The 24,937-nt window shown below is 33.6% G+C and overlaps 2 protein-coding genes across 4 annotated transcripts in view; one reads left to right on the top strand and one right to left on the bottom strand.

Moving 5' to 3' along the window:
* LOC123718416 overlaps window positions 1-8,555 on the top strand; it is a 50,930-nt gene extending 42,375 nt beyond the window's left edge. For both annotated transcript variants that reach the window (XM_045674863.1, XM_045674864.1), the window contains exons 19-28: window positions 661-949; window positions 1,912-2,044; window positions 2,681-2,849; window positions 3,065-3,104; window positions 4,258-4,390; window positions 6,728-6,884; window positions 6,994-7,125; window positions 7,430-7,616; window positions 7,704-7,937; window positions 8,350-8,555. In XM_045674863.1, coding sequence (XP_045530819.1) covers window positions 661-949; window positions 1,912-2,044; window positions 2,681-2,849; window positions 3,065-3,104; window positions 4,258-4,390; window positions 6,728-6,884; window positions 6,994-7,125; window positions 7,430-7,616; window positions 7,704-7,929 — 1,466 coding nt within the window. In that variant the 3' untranslated portion in view covers window positions 7,930-7,937; window positions 8,350-8,555. The remainder of the gene's footprint in view (window positions 1-660; window positions 950-1,911; window positions 2,045-2,680; window positions 2,850-3,064; window positions 3,105-4,257; window positions 4,391-6,727; window positions 6,885-6,993; window positions 7,126-7,429; window positions 7,617-7,703; window positions 7,938-8,349) is intronic.
* Window positions 8,556-9,448: 893 nt separating this feature from the next.
* LOC123718971 (striated muscle preferentially expressed protein kinase-like) lies at window positions 9,449-24,937 on the bottom strand. Of its 2 annotated transcripts, XM_045675998.1 has the most exons (15): window positions 24,861-24,937; window positions 21,023-21,101; window positions 20,640-20,681; window positions 18,921-18,978; window positions 15,446-16,417; window positions 15,096-15,274; window positions 14,494-15,000; window positions 14,156-14,217; window positions 13,208-13,351; window positions 12,397-12,578; window positions 11,730-12,036; window positions 11,045-11,383; window positions 10,542-10,833; window positions 10,035-10,123; window positions 9,449-9,887 (listed from the first exon to the last, which is right to left on the bottom strand). In XM_045675998.1, the coding sequence occupies exons 4-14, from the start codon at window positions 18,949-18,951 to the stop codon at window positions 10,043-10,045; spliced, it is 3,096 nt and encodes a 1,031-aa protein (XP_045531954.1). In that variant the 5' UTR covers window positions 18,952-18,978; window positions 20,640-20,681; window positions 21,023-21,101; window positions 24,861-24,937; the 3' UTR covers window positions 9,449-9,887; window positions 10,035-10,042. The 2 variants fall into 2 exon arrangements, with proteins under 2 accessions (XP_045531954.1, XP_045531956.1); XM_045676000.1 differs by lacking the exon at window positions 18,921-18,978.

Below are 24,937 nucleotides of genomic sequence, written 5' to 3'. Positions count from 1 at the left end.
ATAGTCAACATTTTAAGGACAGGACGTAATATGTTTGCGTGGGAAATGACATCTGTATTCGCGATATTTATTTATCAAGTGTTTCTGAACCTACCACACGTGTTTTGTATCAGTCCGAATAAAATAAATACAAATATAAATAAATGTATATTTTATCAAATAATATAATAATATATTATTATTATTATTTACTGTGATTATAAGTGATAAACATAGTTTTTACATATTACTTTGAGTTGTAGTTTTTCGGGCTAGTTAACGGTTAAACTTTATTTAGGTAGATAATGCGTTAAAAAAAACTTTCAATGTATTCAATACCTTTTCACTGCTGTTAGTTTCGTTTCTTTACACTCAAATCTGTATCTCAATAACGACATCGAAGGACTACTCATATGGTCGTTAAAACTGATAGTCGTAAAATACGATGACCTTTGATTTTGGTCATCACAACCAGAATGTTCTTCTGAACGATGTCGTCTTAAACAATTTTGACTGTATTTATTTTTGGTAGGTTTAGTAATCGTTTCATCACTTTGCTCGAAAATAGAGAATTTAGAGCAAAGTTAGTAGTTAGTTACATTAGCTCTTCGCGAATGACTCCCAAGTACTACTATTAAGGTATGAGTTATAATTGTACTTAATGGTATGATATGGTTATAGGTGACGAGTTACGCATATCCGCAATAGTTGAAGCATACCCTTCAGTAGGAGTTACTTGGTACAGAGATGGAGTTCGCCTCAGACCAAGTAGACGAGCCATTATGACTCTTGACAGGGACGGTCAAATCGAATTGGCTCTGGCCTCTGTGACGCCAAGGGACGCCGGTGTCTACACATGCACGGCCTCAAATGAGGTCGGCCAGGCTTCCACTGCAGGGAAGGTGGAAATTGTAACGGATCAAAGAGAAGAAAGGAGAAATGTACCGACCGTAATTTGTCCGGATATTCCGTAAGTATATTATAGAATTTGACCTAAAGCTATGTGTAACGTTATATTATCGAAGTTCTAATATCTCTTAGTAGATAACTAACAATTAGGGTTGATTAGTTTAAAAAAAAAGTCTAAAAAATAAAAAAATAAACTTATCTGGGTCTCCTTTATCGAAGTTTCAAACACTTGGGGAATATAAATAATATATATAACTAAATTAATAAATACAGTGGATTTCGCGTATAACGACGATGGAGGGACCACTCTAATTTCGTCGTTATATCCGGAAGTCGTTACAGCCAGTAGTTGAGATAACACACAGACACATATATGTATTTAGTTTATATTATATTATTATTGAAAACATTTCCACACATAGTACTGGTACATTTAAAAAATAAATCAATATATCACTTTGAAACTGACCCATAAATTTAACTTCGAAACATAAACGCTTACAAAAGGTAAAGGTCTCCACAGTTGGTGACCATCTGTGTGATTGTAAACAAAAGATAAGAAATGTTTCTGAAAGAAATAAATCATTGTATCTTTGGCGGCTGACTCCGATTTCTAGCAGTTTGTTACAAATGATTCATTAATAACAGTCGCTAGTCCGAACTCGGCGTTACATCGCAATCATGAATTTCGTACTAAAATATGCTTTTAATAGTCGCTACAACCTAGGTCGTAATAAATTAAGTCCATTGTGAATCGATTCAGATTTAGTTAATTATTTTACATAAGTCACAGTTGAATAAAAATTATGAATACCAAATTATTTACTACGTATATAGGAATAAATATAGAATATAGCAAAATGCATTATTGAAAGAGAAATGTGTCTGATATTTTGTATTGTTCGAATAATTATAATATTTGTGTTTACTCAAGTTATGTGGAAAGTGCGTTCGAGCGGAACAAAACTGACGTTAACATGTGTCAAAATATGGAATATAATTTAATATATGATTTAACTTTAGGTATTCAAAGGAGCCAATGTTTATCATAAAACCAAGGTCCACCGAGGCTCAAGAAGGTGATACAGTTATTATTGAATGCGAAGTGATTGGAGATCCCACGCCCGAAGTATATTGGCTCAGGGACTTTTTGAAGGTAAGTTTGAGTAGAGTGACGGGCAGGTCGGGCAGGTACGCACGCTGATACACACTGAACAGACGGACCGCGGTATGTCATAAAAAATTAAACGTGTAATTTTTCTTATTTAGCTTTTCGCTTTGTCACTTAATGCAAATGCAAAGATTAATACAAATATCTAAACAAGGTCAAGAGTTTTACACAAAGCACTGAGAATGAGGTACAATAGTTTTTCTTATATTTTCTAAAACCTAATTGGATACTCCCGGGAGCACCGTCTTCAAGAAAGAGGTTGCCAATTCGACGTGTAAATTATTTTTATATGTAAATCTAGAACTACCGGCGCTACAGATGTATACAAATAAGAAATGATGTTATTCACATTTTAGTGAATTCTGGAAATCGTTTATTTAATTCTGGAACTTGTTTAAAATCAATTTACAATATTCAAGAGGGACCGTTCAAGTGTTATTATACATAATCCCCTATAGTGCTTACGCTGCTGCACTATTGGGATCTTGGTCAATGGCAGTTAATCTGCTTACGTAATACATGAACGGCCCAAGATTGTGGACTTGAAAATGAATAAAAGGCCTATTTCTTTTCAGCAACACTTTTCATTTTATATATAATCAATTATTTAAAAATCTGCAGCCCGACTATTACCGAGACGCGAAACACTTCAAGCAAATGGCAGCAGGTCCTCTGTACCGCTTTGAGATTCCACACGCCAAATTGGACTTCACCGGGGCTTATTCAGTTGTAGCTCGGAATGTACACGGAGAGGCAAAGGCCATTATATCCTTACAGATATTTGCTAAAGGTACGATTACAATATCGCACTCTTGTGTTTTTTTTCTAATATTAAATTTTTCCTTCATATCTTTCCTTTAGACTATCAGTCTGAGCAATCGTTAATTGCACAGACAAATTCATAAAGCCGGTGTTCGCTGAAGCTCGAAATGTTTATTATTTTTTCCTAATTTCTACGAAAACCAAAAACTAATGATTTTTAATGTTATCCTACTTTTATTCTAGATCTGAGTTCGAGTGATGAAACACACAGCATTAGATATGGGTAAGTCATTTATATATTTCACACAATTTTAATTTAGGACGTCACAATAAGTCTATTTCTGTAATGCTCATTTTCAATTACGAACATCACCTCCTGTACGCAATGGGGCATCCATATATAAATATCAATACGACTTACGGTCTTTCAAGAAAACAGTGTATTTGTTCTTAAAATGGTTTCACAATCACGAGCTTGTTACTGTAAGCGTCACTGGGTACGAGGTCAATCAAAATACCAATCAATATACGTTTTTTATCCTCAAAAATTATAACCTGTAAAATTCCGATACGTATTAGACAAAAAATCCTACTCAAAATAATAACATTTCAAATTGTAGACTTCAGAATATCTATTATACAAAGTAGAAACTTGCACTGCTGTTACGATGTTGCATTGCATTGCTATTTGTTTGAGGAGCTTCGCGCAAAGTTTCCACTCTGAATCTGAAGATTACCTAGAAAAAGTTACATGTAACAAATAACTTTTTCTTCTATTTACATTATAATAATAGTAATAAAGGCCCTTTAATTCCGTACTATAAGAAAATTTCACACACAGTAGGTTAGTTATTGTTACGTGACACACTATGAACCCCTTTTGGGTAAGGGCCTACTTCCCATGGGCAGCTTTTTTTGCTTCTATTTTTCCGACACGAGCGACATCTTTATAAGCTCGCATTATGTATCAAATTTTATATAGTCAATTTTTCATGTTGACATTATCGTATTGGATAATTACCGTAAAAATAGTAGTGTATGTATTTTTATAAATAAAATAAAATAAAAACAAATCTTACCAGAAATTTTTATAATGTCGTTTGTAATCTACCCACTTCCCCCCCACGTCTCTTTCCTGGATGTCCCTCGGTCCCAACGGGTAGCTTCGACGATCCATCTTTGGTCTGTACACTTTACAATTGTACTTTACTTTGCATTTGCCCATTTGCATTGGTAAGGTGTATTTTAGCGCATCTGTGACTTTAGTTTTTATTGCTCCATTGCTGTTCTGGGCATTACATTTGAAATCGCTCGTTACGTAAACGTCTTATTTTAGCTCCAACCAAGCGTGGAAGAGAGGTATCCTGGTATCCACAACAGTTACTTTTTAAATCTAGGCTGTTCAAAAATTAATAAAGGTGATATTTGTTTTTCAGACGCGTAGAAGTTATCCCGCGGTTTGAGAAGGAACTGACTGATCTTCTCTGTTATGACAGCGATGCAATCGAGTTTGAGTGCCTTATTAGCGGACATCCGGAGCCGGATATCCGGTGGTTTCATTACAACCAGGTAAGGTTTTAAACCCACATTCCTTTCTTATCATATTTAATTATTATTAGTAGCAAAAGTCTGATTCTTGAAATAGAGATCTTGTTGCCAATCACTCGCGTTTACAAAACATAATATTTTTCTTTCGTCCCTTTCTGTATATAATTTTCATTTATTAAAATAACGTAAACATTCTAAATATGTATGAAATTCAGTAATTAAGACATCTTTTGAAGTTCTATGAAATAAAATTTTCCTCGAGTCGTAGATTTTGTATGTATGTTGTTGTAATGATCTGTTGTTAAAATGTAATTTCTATAGATATTCAACTAATAAAACATTAATTACTTTAAAATATTATTTACTGACCTTATGACCTTATATTGAACGATTGGCTGTGACTGTGACTTTCATCCTTGAGGCCATAGATTCCAACCCCTGGTGTACAACAATGGACTTTCTATGTGCGCATTTAACACTCGCTCATATCTAGAAGAAAATCATTGTGAGGAAGCCGGCGTTCTCTACCTTTTAAGTTGACAGCGTCTGTCAAGCATAGAAGGCTGATCACCTACTCGCTTATTATAAAATTACAAATGATCACTAAACAGATACAGAAAAACACATCTAATAGACGTGTATTAAAATTATAACAATGTAGCCAAATTAAGGCATTAATTGCTATCGATTAACGTAATTCACTATATAACTATACGAATATACTTATATAGTGTTACTTAGTGTACTATATATAAGAATACGAATGATTAAAATTATTATTGGTTTTTTCTATAACAAAGGGGCAGGAGGCTCACCTGATGTTCCGTGATACCGCCATCTATGGATAAGTCGTGGCACGACTAACGTCGAGGTGATACGGATGGTATTTCGTATTCTGCTTTAACGTCCGCGTACGGTAAATCTCAGCTGCAGTTATTAATGCGAACAACTCCTCTGTATACTCTCTATGGTAAAGAAGAAGATAGAAGAAGAAGAAGATAGATAGAAGCGGTAGAAGATGCAGAGAGAAACCAATCTCTACGCAACGACAAGGGCCTCGGAAAGTGACTAGTCTTTGACGATTCGAATCGCTCTTTCTTGAATACGGTCAAGAAGGAGCTGGCACTGGAGAGCTCTCGACCATATGTGAGAACAGTACTCCATGTAGGGCCAAATTTTCCCTTTATAGAATCGCAAGCGGTTGCCCGGTGTGAATTACCGTCTCGCCTAGGTGAGCACAGCAAGCTTAAAATTTTAATTTTGCTTAATGAAAGCAAATTTAGCTTTCCCTACCGAATGACGAAATTGAACGGCATTCAATATGTTAGCGGCCAGTATTTGATAGCTGAGGCTTTAAGGAGATTGTTTCCGAACAGAGTCCTAACGACAAAGGGTGTTTAGAGGAAACGCGCAAACTTGTCTTGTCTTCTTGGACTAGAGTTAGTCGATCCCAGTCCAAGACTTGGATCGACCCTCCTACGGGGTTTCGATTTTCAGACACAAGTTTAATCTGGTACTGACCGGCTACTGCCCGAGAAATACCTGTACAGCTAGTGTAAAGAGTATTCCCAGTGCCGTCGACCGCATAGCAATAAGTTGCTTAGTTGAAATGTGACGATCGTGCTTCGATTAATGAGAAAGATGAAAATCCAGTTGCATATTTCTCGGCATAGCACATTGGCACAGCTTCGAGAGAAGTGCAGAGCCTCCCCTTTGGACTTAATTACCTCTGCCCGCCTATGTGTAAGGTAAACGAGTCGCTAATCTGCTGGTGACCCTCTAGATATCTTGGGAGCTTGCCTGGATCAGAGTGATTGCCTTTTGATTGGATGTATTGAAGCCGTTTGCCAGATCTTTGGCACAATGCCAAGCGAGTATAGGTACCGGTCTCCGTAGAATCACGGCGAGAGTAGCTAGAGGCTAGATAGGTCCGTTCCTTCAAGCGTCATGAGGCGTGTGCTACCCCTGAGGTGGATGGACTCTGAGAATCTCACTCACAATGCGAGTACACTAAGGTGAAACGTATTCACGCTGGTTTTCTGTGAGACTGGTGTACTGCTCCAGACATGCCTACCCATTTGGCTGAAGCTCTGAAGCTGTAGGAAACAGCATGTTACTCCCACTAGGAAGGGGTTGACTGATTCAGCTGGTGAAATAACCTGTCACAGGCTATATCACCAGTTGTGTCCTTACATTCCGCGCCGTCATAATATACATAGACGTGGCCTAATCCAGTATTATTTTAGGCTTTGTGCCTCACGTCACGTCTAGCTTATAACAAAAATACGTTATAATAAAAATATTGTTATGTTTCTATTATTCTGCCTAATAGTAAAGAGGTTATTTCTTTTTTTGCAGCTTCTACCTGATTGTCCTGATTTCGAATCGACATATGACCTGGGCACAGCGCGTCTGAAGATAAAGCAAGTTGCCGCTGAGGATGAAGGCACCTACACCTGCGAAGCCTCCAACAACCTCGGAAAGGCTACATCTACTGCTTGCTTAGTAGTTTATCGTAAGTTGACAACAATGGTCAATTTAATATTGTACGAAAAAGGGAAAACTGCGCATTAAAATAAGATTAGTTTTTCCTATAAGCCGTATGAGATTTCTTGTTTGCACAGCACCCGGGGAACCAAATACTATAAGCCAGCGATTACAACGCCCACCCGCGCTGGCTTCAGCTGCTTCAACGCCACGGTCTACTCCGCGCGTCACCCCAGCGCGTTCCGTCTCACGAACACCAGCGCGTTCAGGTGAAACCTATACATATATTTGATAACAAAGACAATTTCAGTATAATTGATGCATGCCTGATACAGAAACGGGGTAAAAGCATGTTCATGAAACATTTCTATCATTTATATATGTATATACAATTGTTTCTATCATTTAATTATATACGGTCCATATAAGTCTTGTCCGAATCATGTACCATTTCCATTATAATAATAATGTACTATATAAAATAAATTGGCACTACTTTTTCTCATTGAACATTGATTTTTTTATTTTCTTGCTATTTAATTGAATTATTATTGCATAAAAAATATTCATTAGGCCCCGAAAGTCGTCGCCTTCGCAGTCCAACCCGCGAGGTTGGTCCCAAGTTCTACACTTATCCATTCAACAAGGTGGTAGAGGAAGGGGATGGTGTGGTTTTACAGTGTGCGGTTGGAGGATTCCCCACGCCGTGGGCTACCTGGGACAAGGATGGCATTATTATCACTCCTACGTCTCGAATCAGGTATCATATAGTTTACTACTACATTTTGTATCGAAAGCGCCCTAGCCTAAAATTATAAAAAGTTTAAACGCTCATTAAATATTCCAGCGTAAAAGAGAAAGACGAAATGTTACGGATTCTGCAAATCGATGAAGTAAACGTCGAAGATGTCGGTCTTTACCGGATCACGTTGGAGAATGACTTTGGACGGGCAGAGGCATCGGCAAGACTGGAAGTAATCTCGCATAAGGGAAAATTTCATTCAAGATCTAGCAGTGTTTCTCCAGCCCGACTGTACAGACGGAGGACGCCGTCTTTTACAAGACAAGACTGACGCGGACGGTAAGAGTTTGACTTGGCTTCCATCTTAAGTCCGAAATCGACTATTCTCAATATATTCTATGTTGAAACTCATTTCCTTCAAACCCATTCACGAAAGCAGTTGACAGTTTTGTGTAGATATTAGGCTTCAATAGTTTCATGTTTTAAAACCCTGATTGAAACATTGAATCACAATGACTTAAAAAGCGTTAAAAGATCCGATGTCCGCGACAACCACCGCGTTCAATTTGAAATGTTGCTTTTTTACTAAGGCTTGTAATAGTCATAAAACTATTTTTAAATGCATTGCGATTTGGGTACCCATTTTTACTAGCGAAGCACTGCGAATATTTAATGTTTCTAATAATGTACTAATAAAAAAAAAGTTTTTAAAATAATTTCTATTTTATTAAAGTAATTATATTTATTTCAGGAGTAGGAAGCGAAGAATGGCGTAAAATTAGACGCATTTGAGTTGTTTTACAGTAAAATTAGATTATTATACCTTGTTTTTTTATCATATTGTTTTCATAAATCGAGTATAATTAATTCCAATATTAGTTAAAATGAGTTGTTTTATGTATATAATCACTATAAATATATATGTATCACTCCCCGGTGTTTGTGAAATAAACGATATTGCAAATTATTGGTTTATTTTATGAATTATACTTATGGCAGAGTAATTACAACTCTATTAATTTTAATAAGTCTAGGTTTTTTTTGTTTTTAATAATAGAAAAAGTTGAATAGTAAAAATTAGGCTATTTCATTTATAAATTAAACAATATTTCTAAAACGGGCTGTGGTGTGGCTGTTTCTCCACAAGTTACCTGTTAGTTAGTTAGTGGGGAAGGTCAGGCATAATAATTAGATAATTTAGTTTATATTCTTTATTTTTATTTTACATATTTTTCTTCTAATTTTCACATTAAGTCTTATATTTAATAAACGTGATGCTGTGTACTAGCAAATAATGCGTTAACGCCTCGATAGCTTTCAAAGCAATCGAGCTTTCAAGCTTCGTCGAGAATAAGAAAAATATTTTATAAATAAGAATTTAGAAAGACATTTTAATGTAAATATTTTTTACTATTTAGGTACTACAGAAGACGCTTTAATAACATTAGCTTTAAGACATAACAACAATATAATTAATATATGTAACATTATTACAATACACGCTTTATTACAAATATATATACAATATAAACAACGTATTTATAATTCTTCACGATTTTAACACACCAATTAATTGAAAAACAATATCTTTACAACTTAGTTCTAGAGTAGACACCAGTTATCACGACACCATTAAACAACTTACTTACAATCATATAATTTATCTAGAACGATGCATCATGATTTTCATTGCAAACATCAACCATTGATCTTGAACTATTGCATGGATATTTTAAATGGTATCAAGCAAGAGAGTTGAAATCACGACCTTTAACACCTATTTTTTCATTATTAGTTTTTGAACTATAAGTTAGTCAAGATAACATATTAATTTATTTACAATTGGGAAATGAATTAAAGAACGCTGAATGTAATAGTTGTTTACGTGAAACAGGTGGAATACGATACTTCAAATCTTCCAATCATATATATCAAAATTCAATGCAAAAGTTACAATAAACGTAAAATATTATATTTGTATTTTAAATTTTATGTGAAATACACTTGAAAGGAATAAAATTGTTTGCAGCACAACTAATATATTTATAGGAAATTTCTTTCAAACAGTTAAATAACACTTATATATAACACATTAAGAGTCCTTTTAGTGTAAATATTTCTATACATTTATTACAAGATTTCGCTTTTAGCTACTTTTGCTATACTGGTTTTAAAACCAATGTAATTCTTTGGCTTTGACTTTCGCTCAACCGGCTCTAAAAGCCCAACATTGCTATTAGAACATTTCAATACATGTTTATCTTGAACACGTCTCCAGAATAGGATGTACTGTAAAAAAAGTATTTCTTTCATTAGCAAATGTTACAAGTCATATTAGAAGTTTGGCGGTTTTGGGCATAACCAGAAAGAAACTGATATATATAAATATAAATCAGTTTCATGGTATTTATGTATATAAAAGTAAAAAACACTCACATGAATGTTTAAGTATGTTCTTCACTCTTGGTCTTTTGTAGAGCTGCGTTGCGCAAACGGTGAGCTGCGATCACTACGTTACCAGCCCTCTGTGTACAATAACATTTAGCATATGGCCATCTAATATTAAACAGGGAAAGTGAATTACATACGACACGTCAAGGTCTAAAGAAAAAAGTAAGTGGCGCTTTTCAAATTATTTTATACTCTTTTCGACACGAATGCTATGGCTAATGTTTGTAATTAAATATAATTTTAGGAGTTATTTAAAGTTAAGTCAAATGCAGCGCTACACGGAATTGTCTCACGCCCGCTATTCAGAAAACTAATTATGATTTTATTTAAATATTATACTAGAATCAAAATAGTTGAAATTGATTTAGCATTAAATTTTGAAAAGCAATATTGGTGTATATGCATATTAAAATAAGCTAGATGGTAAACTATAAATACAGTTTAAAAAGGCAAGCTGAATGCTTACGCTAAACTATTGAAGCTAATGCATACCTGCCACCTGTCTCTATTTTTAGCGAGATAATCCCTGAGATTATCTCTGGTCTTCTTCAGGGGGTTGTTACCAAAACCTTTCGATGGGCCCTCTTTTAGCCACTTGTGCTCCAAAGCCTTTGTAGCTGTCATTCTACAGGCAGGGCGAGGCTGTATCAGGTTATTTATGAAGTCTTTTGCAAGATGGCTTATGTTGTTGAATGCTGGTTCGTCATAATTGAATTTGCCAAGTGTCATCGCAGTTGAGACCTCAGACGAGTTAGACCCGGTGAAGGGCATCACTCCAGATAGTCTAGACAAGTTAATATGTTAGTCAGAATTAAATACATTATTGTAATAAAATATTCACCATTCTTATCAATGTAACAAAACAGATTTAAAGCGAATTAACGATAAAACTAATTACTGAAATTGACATCTATATTTTCAAAGTACTTAAGCTTTAAATTTTAATTAAAACCTTCTACCAAGCCAGATAGGTATTTCGCAATTAAGGTACTTACAACAAATATGTTATCACTCCAAAGCTCCACATATCGCAGCCAGTAGTCAATGGTTCGTAATTAAGTACTTCGGGAGCGGCGTACTCTTTGGTCCCATACATGGCTCTTAAGTCATCCCGTTCTTGTAAAACATGTGCGAGACCGAAATCAGTTAACTTCACCAGCCGGGTGTTTGGACTGTCGCAAAGTATGTTTTCAGGTTTAATATCCATATGAATGATATTATGGAAGTGAATATAATGAAGAGCTTCGCATATCTGGCGTACGTAGACAATGACATCAACCTCCTTGATGTAATCTTCCTGTACCAACCGTTCGAAAAGTTCACCTCCCCATAAACTACAAACATCAGTTATACATAAGTGTAAGAAATCGGATAAACTAAAGCTGCTATAAAATATTGTACTTAATTCTATTTTACAGAGAGAAGCTATAAAGCAATAGGAAAATTTTGCTGATCTTTATATTTACATAATTCTTTTCTAAAGTTACTGATAACATAAACATATGCAATGTTCGTCTATTAATATTTATTTTCACTAGGTATATATCTTAATAGTGGTTGCAAAGTGATTCTGAAAGTCATCGACTCAATTCGTGGTGGAACTACAGAGATTCACTTGGCTTTTATAAAAGACGCAGAGTGACAGAAAATACGTCTTAATTAAAATTAAAATATACTTACTAATCCATAATTAAGATGGTGTTTTGTTTTCCCGAGAATGCTAAGTGCATTTGGACCAGCTTTGGATGGGTCAAAAGAGTTACCATCTTGTACTCTCTCAAAGCCTTAGTCCTTCTTGTGTCTAGTATTGTCTTTAGTTTCTTGGCTGCAAAGTATTCTCCAGCGAAGCTCTTCACTAAATCGACTTGCCCAAAGGCGCCGCTCCCCAAATAATATCCGGTTTCTTCGAAAACTGTCGTATAATTCTCCATCGCCAGTATAGTCAGGCGCTTCGTTGTGGATAATTGTGTTTGTTTCATTTTGAGCGCTAAAGTTAATGTTATAATATTAGATAACAAGAAATATAACATTCAATATTAGGCATAACCTTGCAATTATGACGTTTTCAGTGAAAACATTTCATTGCTCAAAGGGATCTGATAACTTTTAGATTTAGTTGGATGTGGTTTTAGTTTATTGAATGCATAATTTTCTATTAAACAGCTAAATTGTGATTAATAATATGCTATTGAAAGACATTAATTTCTTATTAAATAAAAGTTATGTACTGAATATAAATACGAATTCATTACATTACTATTATCGATGTTTTTATGAAGTAATTGAATGTACTAATTTCATTTTCTCTATTTATAACAACATATAATCAATTAACATATAATCTTACCAAAATATACAGAATAATTAGAATTAGCAGTCAGTGCGCGCTGGGCGTGTATGCGAAATTTCAAGATTCTCTCAAGTGGATCATCTCGTAATTTGAATTGTGGAGTACTGGTTATCCCAGACCCCTCGAAGTCTTTAGCGTCTAACATTTCAACTTTAAACCAGTAGTCGGCTGGATTTTGCCTGTCGAAACCACACATTAATTTCCGTAAAAAGTCACAAGTTCAGAGCGTAAGTTAAATAAAGCACTGATCTCGTAGGGTAAAGCCTTATTTATTAATTATTGTGTATTAAAAATAAGCCAATATATACCCACAATAAGTCTTCTAGATTAATAATCATTAAAAATGGCCATTAAGGAAAATTTTAACCAAATCTTTACATGGCTACTGACATAGTCAAATTAGTCGGCAACGTTCCATATATAAACATGAATACTAGCTTCTTGGGAGCTTTGCCTAACAAATCAATCATATAATAATACATTTATTATGAGCCATGACCCCAGTATGCTCTTATCTATATAGAATCGTTGTTTAATCTAACATATCATCGATTATATATTTCTTTAGAAAGGATATTACTACATTACTACAATTAAAAACACATTTAAAGATATATTCTAAATTGTGAAGAGAATTATCTAGTTGACAAGTTGAAAAGAAAAGAAAACACTTCTTGACTTGGAGAAAATGTAAATCAAATCGAATCACAAACAATACTAAAAACTTAAGGGTTACGTTAATAATAATAAATTAATAAATAGCTAATAAATTATAATAAAAAGTGAAAGTCGAATTCAGAGTACATACCATTTGAAAACAATGACATGTAGCCGTTGGACCGCACCACTGGGTGTGTTCGCATCTTCGTGAATTCCATTTTCTACGATAACTTGTTGAAATATCTCAGGACAGTTAGAAGTTGCTTCCATCCAGTAAACAGACTCGTCTAGCCTAACCAAAGATTGAACAAAATATTAACAAGGTTCATCGTCGTACTTAAAACGCATGTATTTATAACAGATATAAATATAGATGATACAAATCATAACAACTTTGACTCTGAGTGCCCTTCAAGGAAAAGATGGGACTTATGGGCGAGGGCCTTGGTGCATATTGCTAAGGCTGCCATAGTTAACGCTACAGATAAAAACTCGAAATCATATTTAAGTTCAAGCGAACCTACAGAAGGAAAACTTGGCCGCTAGCAAAATTTTAATTGAATCACTGACGAAAGGTATAGCAATCGTGTTACATTGGCACCAGAGGTAGGGGGAGGCAGTATCCCTATACTAGGCTGGCCCCCTACCAAAGCACTACGTTAAACACTAAGTCTACCAAAGCCCTGGAAAAACTTAAGGGGGTTGTCAAAGTTTGACCACGGCTTAAAAATTTAACAGTACTCTGAACTAACTACAAAATATAATACTGTGGTAGTAAACGTAGTAAACGAGTATCGTGGATGCGTATTCCTCATCCCTCCAAAGAATCAAATATCTGATACCTGATATCAAATGTATGGCCTATGGAGAACTAGACCATCCTAGGATAGATGTACCAGCAGGAAATCTATATACGGACGGAAGTAAAGAATAAGAAACTTATGGAAAAATGATGCCAACATTGAGAGTCTTAAATTGAAATAATCTTTATGCTGTTCCGTGTATCCAGCTAAACTAGTGGTTATTCTAAAAGCAACTCAAAGGAGATGAAGACGTAGAGATTTTTGTACTAATTAATTGTGAAAATGTAACTTACTTGCTGTATGTAATAATCATCGAATTATCGTTGTTTTCTTCCGAGAGCTCGGATCTTGACTCCTGCATAGAAACATTGGTTATTTGAGGTTATTTTGCCCCTATTGAAGCCATTGCACTAGCGTATTGCTTGTATTCGCATTGCTTTTAAAAAAATCGCTTATCCAGCAGTAATATAAAAGCTTCTCGAAGAAAGCTTTAAAATGTTATTTTAAAGATTCGCTATTTCATAAGTAATACATTGAATAAAGTAGAATTTATTATATTTCGCAAGATCGTAAGGATTTTTCCATCTAGAACAAATACACAAAATTCAACACAATATTTTTCTCTACTCACTACTTTAAACTCCACACCCTTTGTCACATAATCTCCACTTGTGTGTGATAGACTATTCACAAATACTACAAAATTATCCGATGGCTTAATATTACTCGACCGTCGAGCCTCTATCTTCTCTAAAGCCTTTGGTTTAACTTCGTCATTTCCTCTCGCACCTTCACCTTGTGAGTTGTAGCTTGACAAGTCAGTTTGGGTTGTCGATGAACCTGACGATTCACCAGTATCTGTTTCGTCATTTTCTGTTTGGGATTTAGTGAGGCTAATAGGTACAACCTCTTTAATTCCGCTGTAGTAGAACCCAGCTTTTTTGTTTTTAACTTTAAGCTTAGTAGAAATAACTTCGCCTATCAATAGAGGAATAATGGAAAGATTTGCTATAGAGGTACAGAGAGATACCGATTTGTTTCTCGGTATTGCTTTACAAATTTGGCAAAATACTAATCCTGCCATATCAGGCTTAACTTCTTTTATAAGCAAATAAAACTCTGAGCCTCTGCAAAAAACCTGAAAACGATCAATTGAAGTATTATTCCAACGTACAACTTTGCATTACGACAAACATTGGTGCTAAACACTTTTAACTTTATTTAATATCTTACATAGAATTGATTACTGGATCTTTCGACTCTATATGCTCCAACCTCCCATACGGCGCAGCAAAATTGTGAATCTTCTATTTCAAATTTACACTTGAATACAATTGATGAGCCAATATAAGCGACAGCAGAGTTAAGGGGTTCCACTATTTTAACTGGTATTAATTTCGGTATTGGAAGACCTAAAATTTTATTTTGATCGTTAATCTTATATATAATTAATAAAAAATATATGTATCATCAAAAATATATTTTGGATATCATCAAGATAGAATTAGACCTTTAAATATGAAATTCGAATTGGAATTTGTTATTAACGAGTAAGTAAATAGATAATATCGTATTTTACATACTTTTAACCAGTAGTTCGCACTCGCACGTGTCAGAGCGTCCTGTCACTATGTTGGTAACAGTTAGCTGGTAGGTTCCACTATCTTTCTTGCTTGCATTGAGAAATGTGAGTGCAACATACCGACTGTTATAATATTGGACCTGAATGTTTTTACTAGGTTCAAATACTTTGTCATCTTTTAACCACTCGAACTTAGTGTGGTTATCAAAATAAATTCTATAAATAAGCCTTGCTTCTTCTCCTTCATATGCTTCTTCCGTCTTCGTAAATGTTTCATCGACATGTGGAGTATAATCGCCTATCGATGATCTATCTGTACCCAATTTTACCACGATTACTTCGGCAAAACTAGATTCAACACCGTATTTAGTTTTGCCAACCACATGATAAATACCAGAGTCGCTCTCTTTTGCTCTTATTATAGAGAGAGATGTGTGTTTATCGTCATTCAAAATTATTGTTCGAGATTCTTCTTTCACGACCTTATTATTCTTAAACCATTTAAATTCCTCAATCTTGTTTTCTTTTAATGAGGCCTCTAGCTCAATCGTCTCGCCAGCATAAATTGTCGAACTAGTAAGCTGCGCCTGCATACCCATCCTATGTCTAGGCTGCGCTTTGATGTAAAATACTCCATTTGGAATATTTGGCTTAGCTGGTTTGACATAAAGTAAGGTTTTTGATAATACTTGGGTAAAACGGCCTTTGCAAAGTAAAATATATACACCTTGATCTTTTGGAGTGATGGAAGTTAAGGTTAGTTTCCAATCATTTCCAATGGATGTGATATTAAATCTTCGCGAAGATTTTATCACTTCGCCATCTTTGCACCAATAAGCTTTGAGTTGTTTTGAATTTGATAAATCACATTCCAGTTTAATGTGACCATTTTCATTAGCAACTATTTCTTGCACACAAAAATCTATATCCAGGGTGGGCGCAATCGGAGTTTCCATTGTCTTAAAACCTTTCTCTGAAAAAAAATGTATGACGGTTTAAAGAGAATTTTCATTATTTAACTCGATCGATTCGATTGGTAAAGAATCCATAAATATCTTATATAAATACTAATAATAATATATCTTTCCACAGCTTACAAACTTGCAAGATTATTAAATTACGATACATTTATCTCCTTTAGAAAAACTAAATTAGTATTAGTCCAGTTATTCTTAAAATTACATTATGAACTAAGTTTATCTAAGTAACTTTTTAATTTCGAAAACCGGCTCATGACATGCATGTCGTTCGTGTAATTGCTATGAGTCACATTTTAAATAAGGTTATACAAGGCGACGCACCAAAACACGACAACTGACCTCCACACTCTATCTTCATAGAGATTTTGTTATCTAAATGTTTTACTATCATTCTTTACATTTAGCTATTTATAAGTGATTTTTCTTTGGGCTATATTTCAATTAATATATTTTTGATTAAACACAATACGGAATTGTGGAGCTTGTAGGAGGAGCTTTTTCTGTGTCCTCCACATCAAATTTTTTCTGACATTTACAAATATAGAAATTAGAGAACTTGTCTCGACCTTAGACTGGAAGCCCTTATAACTTGTATTTATATGAAAGTCTGTGATCAGTTGTCTGCCAAACACCGACGAAGACGTGTTGGTTATTTTCACCATATGAGAAAATTTATCTATTGATTCGAAGCCACGACTCTTAGGGTTGACATTGGCTGAATCTCTCTAATTTTTTTTAATGATATAATTTTTTTAAAGAAATATGAATAACTACTAAACTTAACGGGCCGAAACATTTAAATAAACTACTCTCTCAATAACACAATTTTTTAGAAAGAAACGAATTAATGATTTTAAGCTAAAAGGTAATTGATTAACGTTTTAGCTTTTTTCAGCCATATTCCAAATTGAAAAGCAATATTTATTAATAAATACTCTTACAAATAAAATTGTAATTAATTAATCATAATTGTTTTCTTCCTAACGTGCATATTGCGTATCATGTTTTCACAAGTCCTGGAAAGTCTAAAAATCCTTATACTTATATAATACTTTTTCTGTAAGTTTTCTTCCCGCGTGCTAGATAATAATACTGTTATTGTATTAAGTATCAGCTGTGAGCAGCGTTTTGTTGATCTACGTACAATACCTTGATCGCAACAAACCTGTATGCATTAAATATACATATAAAAATGACATAGATAAAATAAATTTAATGATTATAATTAAGCTAAATTAGAACGATAAAGTTCATTTCTCATCTTTGATAATGACGTGCGATGTAGTGCTCCGTTATTTCTTCTAAAACCTTATTCTAATAATATTAGGATAAATTATAGGATTTGAACTTGATCTAGCCGTGTGTGTTGATTTCAAAAGTTTAATTGCAAAATGTTTTATCATGGAATAAAAAGTAGTTGAAAAGAAGGTCCATGCGTTCCTTTTTTAGTTTTAGGTCAAAATAATAATGTAATAAAAAATCTAAAATATTATTTTATACACAGAGTTCCAGGTCGGACTCTTAAGTAAATTCATACGGGAAAGCCTAATAAGGGGCTTGAGATGGATCTCATCATTAACGATTGATAAGATGATAAACGTCTACCTACTATATTATTCAAGTCATTGAGAATGCGGTCCAGGTCCTTGTTAGGGTCAGGTAGCAGTTAATTAGTATTCAAAAGTGTTACGTACGACTGAAGTGCATTTAATATACTTACTTAAAAGTAGATAAATCAGGATGAAAGGTTTTTCTACTAGAACTAGCGTATAGTAGACAAACTCATGTACCGCTTGTTATGCGTGGGTATAACGAGCCATGGTTAATCTATTTTTATATCTATTCTTAAAATCCGTTATATACCATACTATAATAAGAGGTATAGAAAAGTGGAACAAAAAGATCATATATTGGTACACAATAAATAAGAGAAGAAAACGAGGTAGACAGTTTTGAAGCGAGGACGAAATATAAAACCTTAACTGGGAATATATGGACACGGTAAGCCCAGAACAGAACTGAATGAAAAAAATGCCGGAGGAGTTTTCCAAAGTTAGGCAAACAGATGGGTTGTCGGTGTCACCGACTCACTAGAGACACTTGTTTAAAATTAAATTATGTCTGAGTAAGGGCTTATATTATCTTTAAATGCATTAAGATTATTGTTTAAACGTTTTTAAGTAAGTAATTAACTGCTACATAATGGTGCAACGTGAAATTTGAAGTGATTATCGCATTAAAGCTTTAAACTAATTTAACTGACAATTGAGTAACTCTTTTTACTTATATTTTTAATATATCACGACATATATATGATACAATTTAATTGCGATTATTTATTTATTCGTAAGTCGGTAAAATTGACAAAACCATATACCTAGGTAAATATTTATATTTTAATATCCAAGTAAATAATATACTTTGAAAAAAAAATAAGTATGCCATTGCCCCATTTGACATTATGGCGTGAGAATTTAAGCCACTAGGTCCACTTACCTCTTTTAACAACACTTTTTGATGCTGCCATCTTTGACTGTTATGAATGTTACCGCACCTTAACAATAGTAAGCATGTTATTGATATTAGTTTGAAAGCGTAATATAAAATTATTAAAACAAAAGTATTAGTAATATCAATTTTAATAATGAAACAGTATAACAATAAATAGGGATGGAACCGCCATATTTAAGACCCGTAATTATAATTTATCAATTGACATTTAATTTTAAAAAACCTACATACTGATTTTTTCTGACTCTAAAAATGTTTTGGATATGTAGAAAACGCATGAAACAAAAGGCGATTTTATTTCTAGAGATTAGCGATGACAAGTGTTTTAAGCCGGTGCGTGTATCATGGGATAATAAACAGCGAATAAAATAATGTAAAGTTATACCGTTTTGCAAGTACACGGTGAGTTGTTGCCAGTTATTTGGTAAAATAATAAAGCTGAGTTTGAACACTTACAAGTATTAAGGGGAATATTTAGACAGCGGCGACAGGAGCAGCTTGATCCGAGTGAACAAATGTGAATCATTTATTCCATTATATAAGCTAAGTAATTGTTTAGTAGTCAACGCGCATGCGTAAACTTATGATTTACAAGAATTTTTTTTATTTTTAGAATAAAGGTAGGTTATATTACATACGTACGTACATACGTACATAAGAACTTTATTGTAAGCTCAAAATATACGGATCTATATTTAAGTTGTCAGCGAAATTGCATTTCCATCCCCAAGAAAACTGGAAATAATTTTGTAATTTTAATGCTTTGAGAGACTCGCTTTATCTGGAATATGCGTTTGGTCCCTGCTATTTTAGATTCAATAAGAAGCGTTTTTGAGTCCATTTGCAAAAAATGCATTGTAATTTTATAATTACTTCCAGTTCACGAGAAAAATACCAACAAAGACAGCAAGCTCATATAGCCTACATCGACAACAAAAAAGCATTAAAAAAAAGTAACAAAACGGACAGAGTCAAACTAGAGAAAGTTGGCCTAAGATTTTCCATAGAGGTATGAGACAAGGCCAACTAACATGCCATCCTATATACGATAATAATAGAAATAGACTGTGGCAAAAGCGGCCTTAATATTGACGCTAAATACCTGAGTCACCTACGCTTTGCTGATAACTAAGTGCTTTTATTCGAATCAAGCTCATAATTCAATAATTAAATACGGCTAGCAATAATATTGAGCATAGACATACATTATGGAAATGACAATATCGGTCGATAGAGAAATTCTGAAATATGTATACCAACAAGTACGCTTTCCTTACTTAGAAATTGAAAGGCGAATTCAACAACCTATCTAATAACACCAAGTTCTGCACTCTAAAGGAAATTTTTAAAAGCAATATGCCAATAATACTTACAACCAAAGCCATGTCAAGCTGTCCCTTCTAACATACATGTCTAACATATGCTTGGCAGACTTGGAAATATACAGAGTAGATAAAAATAATAACAGAACTTGTCAATAGGGTGGGAACGGAGCTCAACATTAGAAAAAATAATAAAATAAGACACACAACGATAAGAAGCGTTACTAGAGCTACTGATGTCCTAAACTATGCTCTAATGATGGACTATAAGGGTGACAGAGTGGGGGCCCTCCTCTATTGGGAAACAAAACAGAAGAAGACCGCTCACGAGATGGGTAGATGACATTAGTAAAACGGCGGGCTCGAGCTAAGTGCAACTCACCTAAGACCGAGATACCTGGCGACCCTTTGAAGAGGCTTTTACCTGCGGAAGGATTCTTGCAAAGTAATTAGGAAATAGATTTAACTTTGTACAGACAAAAAAAAATGTGTAATTTATTTTCTTAAACAAAACATTGTAATAGGATTAATTTACTTTTTTATTTTATTTAGGATTAACTTGTTAGCGGAATTGTTTTGTTTTGTCTTTAATTGTTTTATAAAAGCTTTGTGTTATGATATTTATATGATGAAACAAAACGTTTTATATCTTAAATAATTTGTTACAAAATAAAATGTACTCTCAGTTTTGCGCGACCATAAAGTTAAGAATACAAGTGAAAGGTTTCAAAAGGAAAAACTTAAAAACAAAATTTTGTCACATACGTTTGAAGGCACGTCATACACGTCCGGTAAAATGTAACACTATCTTTATGTTTCGAAGCTGCAGTCTGTTTAACAATTCCTGAAATATAAGTTAATGTTTAGTTAAGTTTTGAAGCTATCCTGAAGCCTTAAAATGTTCTATGTATTCTATGTACACCACTAATTACCGCTATCTTCTGAGGCCATATATTATGCATGGCTTGTCGTTACTTGCAAGGAGAACTAAACCATATTGCAAGATGGTATTAAAAGAACCTCTATTCGAATCTGGAGATCTTCCATCTTCATAATCATTACTTAGAGTATTGTTAAAGAAATTTAAAATTACCAACCTACCCTAGATAATCTCTATATATAAAATTCTCGTGTCACAATGTTCGACCCATATCCCTCCAAAACGGCTCGACCGATTCTTATAAAATTTTTAATACATATTAAACAAGTCCGAGAATCGGATTCTATCTATTTTCAAACCCTTAGTGATAAAGGGTGTCTACCCCAAATTTTATCTTTTTAATTTTTTGGAGATTTTTTTTGTTTTTAGTTTTTTATAATACACGATACAAAAATACATACCCCTCTATGAACCCCTATTTTTTATTATACGAAGTAGTTATTTTTATTGAAATAAAGAAAATGTTTCTTGGAAATAATATGCATGGCAAAACGACGTTTGCCGGGTCAGCTAGTATGATATAAAAACAACATGGTAAATTTTTAGTTATTCACTTTATTTGGTTTATATTCTTGATAATTGATAACAAATGTATCTCTAATAAACTGCAGATACTGCACGCAATGCGATATGAAAACTATAGGGCTAGACCATCATTAGCCTCTCATTGTGTTTATGATAATACAGTCAAAACCGTTTTCGACGACAACGTTCCGTTCGAATCGGTTTTCGGAAATCAAAGGTCTCGTCGGGTAAAAGTTTTAGGTACTTAATAACAACGACATCGGCTGTTACGACCAAATATGTGTGGTCCCTTCGATGTCGTTATAATAAATTTTATGTCTTATAAAGAGGTCGTCAAGACGCGGAAGATTTTTCTTCGAACAAGTGACTGTAGTGATGTTTTCTCATTAATAATTTCTGTCACCATACCTCAGCCCAGTAAGTTTGTAATTTTACCACATGAAGCGCTGTTTTAAACATAAATTCCTTAAATATTTCATAAACAAGATAGATGGAAAAGTAGGAAATGCTAAAGGACTTAAAATGCTGTGAAATTAAACGGAAAAATCCCAAACAAGCGCAACTATTGGTCATAAGAAAAACCAAAAAACAGCGGCACTATTTAGTGTTTCTAAATCTGCACCAAGCTGGAACGTGACATTGTCCTTGGATACGGAAAATTCTGAAATAGCACGGGTTCAGTTAAGAACTAGATACCTCAAGTCCCGAAAATTAAAAAAGAAACATCAAACTGATCAAAGAGAAAGCTGACATAAGAAAATCACAGGAACCGACGGTTGTGTGGTGCACTGCAACTTAAGGGCCGTCGGTGACGATGAAGCGATGTAAGTTAAACCAAAAGTGTTAGTTAAAAGTAAAAATCACAATAAACAATAACCCTCGGTCTCTCGTGCACAACAAGTCTCGATTGACCATGTTCAAAGCGGTCAAAGTGTATTGAGAATAACAATTATTACGATTATATATCGAAAGCGCGAGACTGCTAACTTTACTATTACTTACGGCACAAGAATGTTGAAGACACCGCCCATGTCTAGAACATTACGAATTCTTTAACGTCCTTACGTAATACATGTACACGACTCTACAGCTCGTAACACAAACTTAGAACGATCTTTTGTTACAGGTAAGTCTTGTTCCAAAGCAGTTTTTCGTTTGCGACTCTGTTCCAGTTCATGGTTAAGATTCAGAGTCAAAACTGGCCACTTTTGGCATATTTTGGTTTTCACCTCTCCTGTTTTGTGTTATTGCGATATTAATAAAATGTTATTCCGAAATGATTCCGAATGTCAAAAACCAATTACATATGGAACGGCGCAAATGTTTCGATTTCGATCGTAATCCTTAAATTAAAGTATGTCACCAACAACACTTTATGTAACAATGTAAACCGAGATATAGTATGAAAAAAACAAATGAAAGTGTTAAAGCCAGTGACAAGTTAAAACCGTAATAAGTTGTATTTAATAACATAAATTACTAAAATAATTTAAAACATCAGTTGTCTTTTTAGATATGTTAGAAAAGATATATGTTTGGTAACTAATCTCGTTTAAAGAAGGTAAAACAACTCGGCCTAATTGTCACATGCTTCATTGGCATGTACGTTAAGTGTATTTTATCTTAGAGATGACAGTATTGTTAAACAATTCTTTGTAACGAAAGTTAAAGTACGATAAGTGTTTTAACGGTAAAAGAGTTACCTCTCAAATAAGTAACTTATGCACAACATGTAAAATAAACGGTAAAATTTACAATTATAACACAATACCGCTGATGAGTATGCTGAAACTTAGTAATCAACATGAAAAGCGTTTTGTTGATTGAAACGCGCTGATAATTAAATTTCACTCAACTTCAAAACAATATAATTGTGTAATAATAGCAATTTAATGGTGGTCATAGCTTAAAAAATATAGTATAAATATAGATTCTACGGAATATGATGTTTTAAATTTAATCCCGTCCAATTCAAGATGGTTGTAAAAAACAAGATAACATAGTTATCGTAATAAAAATAATAAAAGTAATTAAAAGTGTAGTCAATGAGAACAGCCACAAATTCTGACCACTTCATACATTAATAATTATATAATTAAATAAAAACTAAAAAAAATATTACCAGCAAAGTTATCAAATTACATTTTAAAACATTTATTTTTTATATTGCCAATGTTTATTCAGCTACTTTGAGTTCCCATTTACATTAAGTCTCTTGAGGTCTCTAAAAAAATAGATGAAGGCATTTTTCCTTTCTGGTTTTGATATTATGTTAGTATCGAGTCTAATCTGACTAAAAAACGAATTATATCAACCACTATGTATGTATTTGTTTGGCTAACAATGAATATTATGACAACTTCATTTTCTACTATACTTATTATTAAAATAAAAAAGATAAAGGATATTGTTAATAGTAGTCAATACCATATATAAATACAAAAGACGGCGCTACAGGAAATGAGGTAAGTTAATAATTCGTCCTAACGGGCAACGAAACTCAATAACTTTGATAACCCGCCTACGTATAATTGATTATAAATCAATAGACTGAAAGAAGCCTTAGCCCTAGAATGTTGTAAAACTCTTAACAAATACATTAAAACAATCGCTTTATATGTACAATACAATATAACGACCATTTATGCACACAAATTTTCAAAGGCTTCTGAAAACATGAATATAATGCTAAAAAAATATATTTGCGTGAAGAGTTTCTTGAAATTCAATAGGTATTTGAGTTCGACGAGATCAAAACGCAACGGGGTGAGACACTTGTTGATCTCGGCTAAGCGATCTCTTGGTAACGAGGACTTTAAAAATACATATTCAATAACCCAATGGTTTAATATAAATATTTTTTGTTAAGAATTAAAATTTATAGAACCTACAGTTAATAATTTCAATGAAAATTTAAAGAAACATCAAAACAATTTTTCTTTGAAATATATCTATTAGATTTGTTTATTATTTTATAATCCTTTAATAAATTACAATTTTTTAACTATATAAATTACATTCCATAATAATCTGATACTAAATCCAAAACTATAAATACTAAAGCGAGATATGTTTAATTTCCAAAAACCGAAATTATTTTTCCGAACTCTTATAAATCTTTCTATCTTCAATACTTACATAAGAGTCATTCCCGAATAATTTCACACAACTGACTTTTAACACGAACTTCAAGCATTGAGGGCTCGGTGTATGCG

The sequence above is a fragment of the Pieris brassicae genome, chromosome Z (genome assembly GCF_905147105.1).
Source record: "Pieris brassicae chromosome Z, ilPieBrab1.1, whole genome shotgun sequence".
Taxonomy (NCBI): domain Eukaryota; kingdom Metazoa; phylum Arthropoda; class Insecta; order Lepidoptera; family Pieridae; genus Pieris; species Pieris brassicae.
The sequence above is the reverse complement of the archived record's forward strand: the minus strand, read 5'-3'. Positions and strand labels throughout refer to the sequence as shown.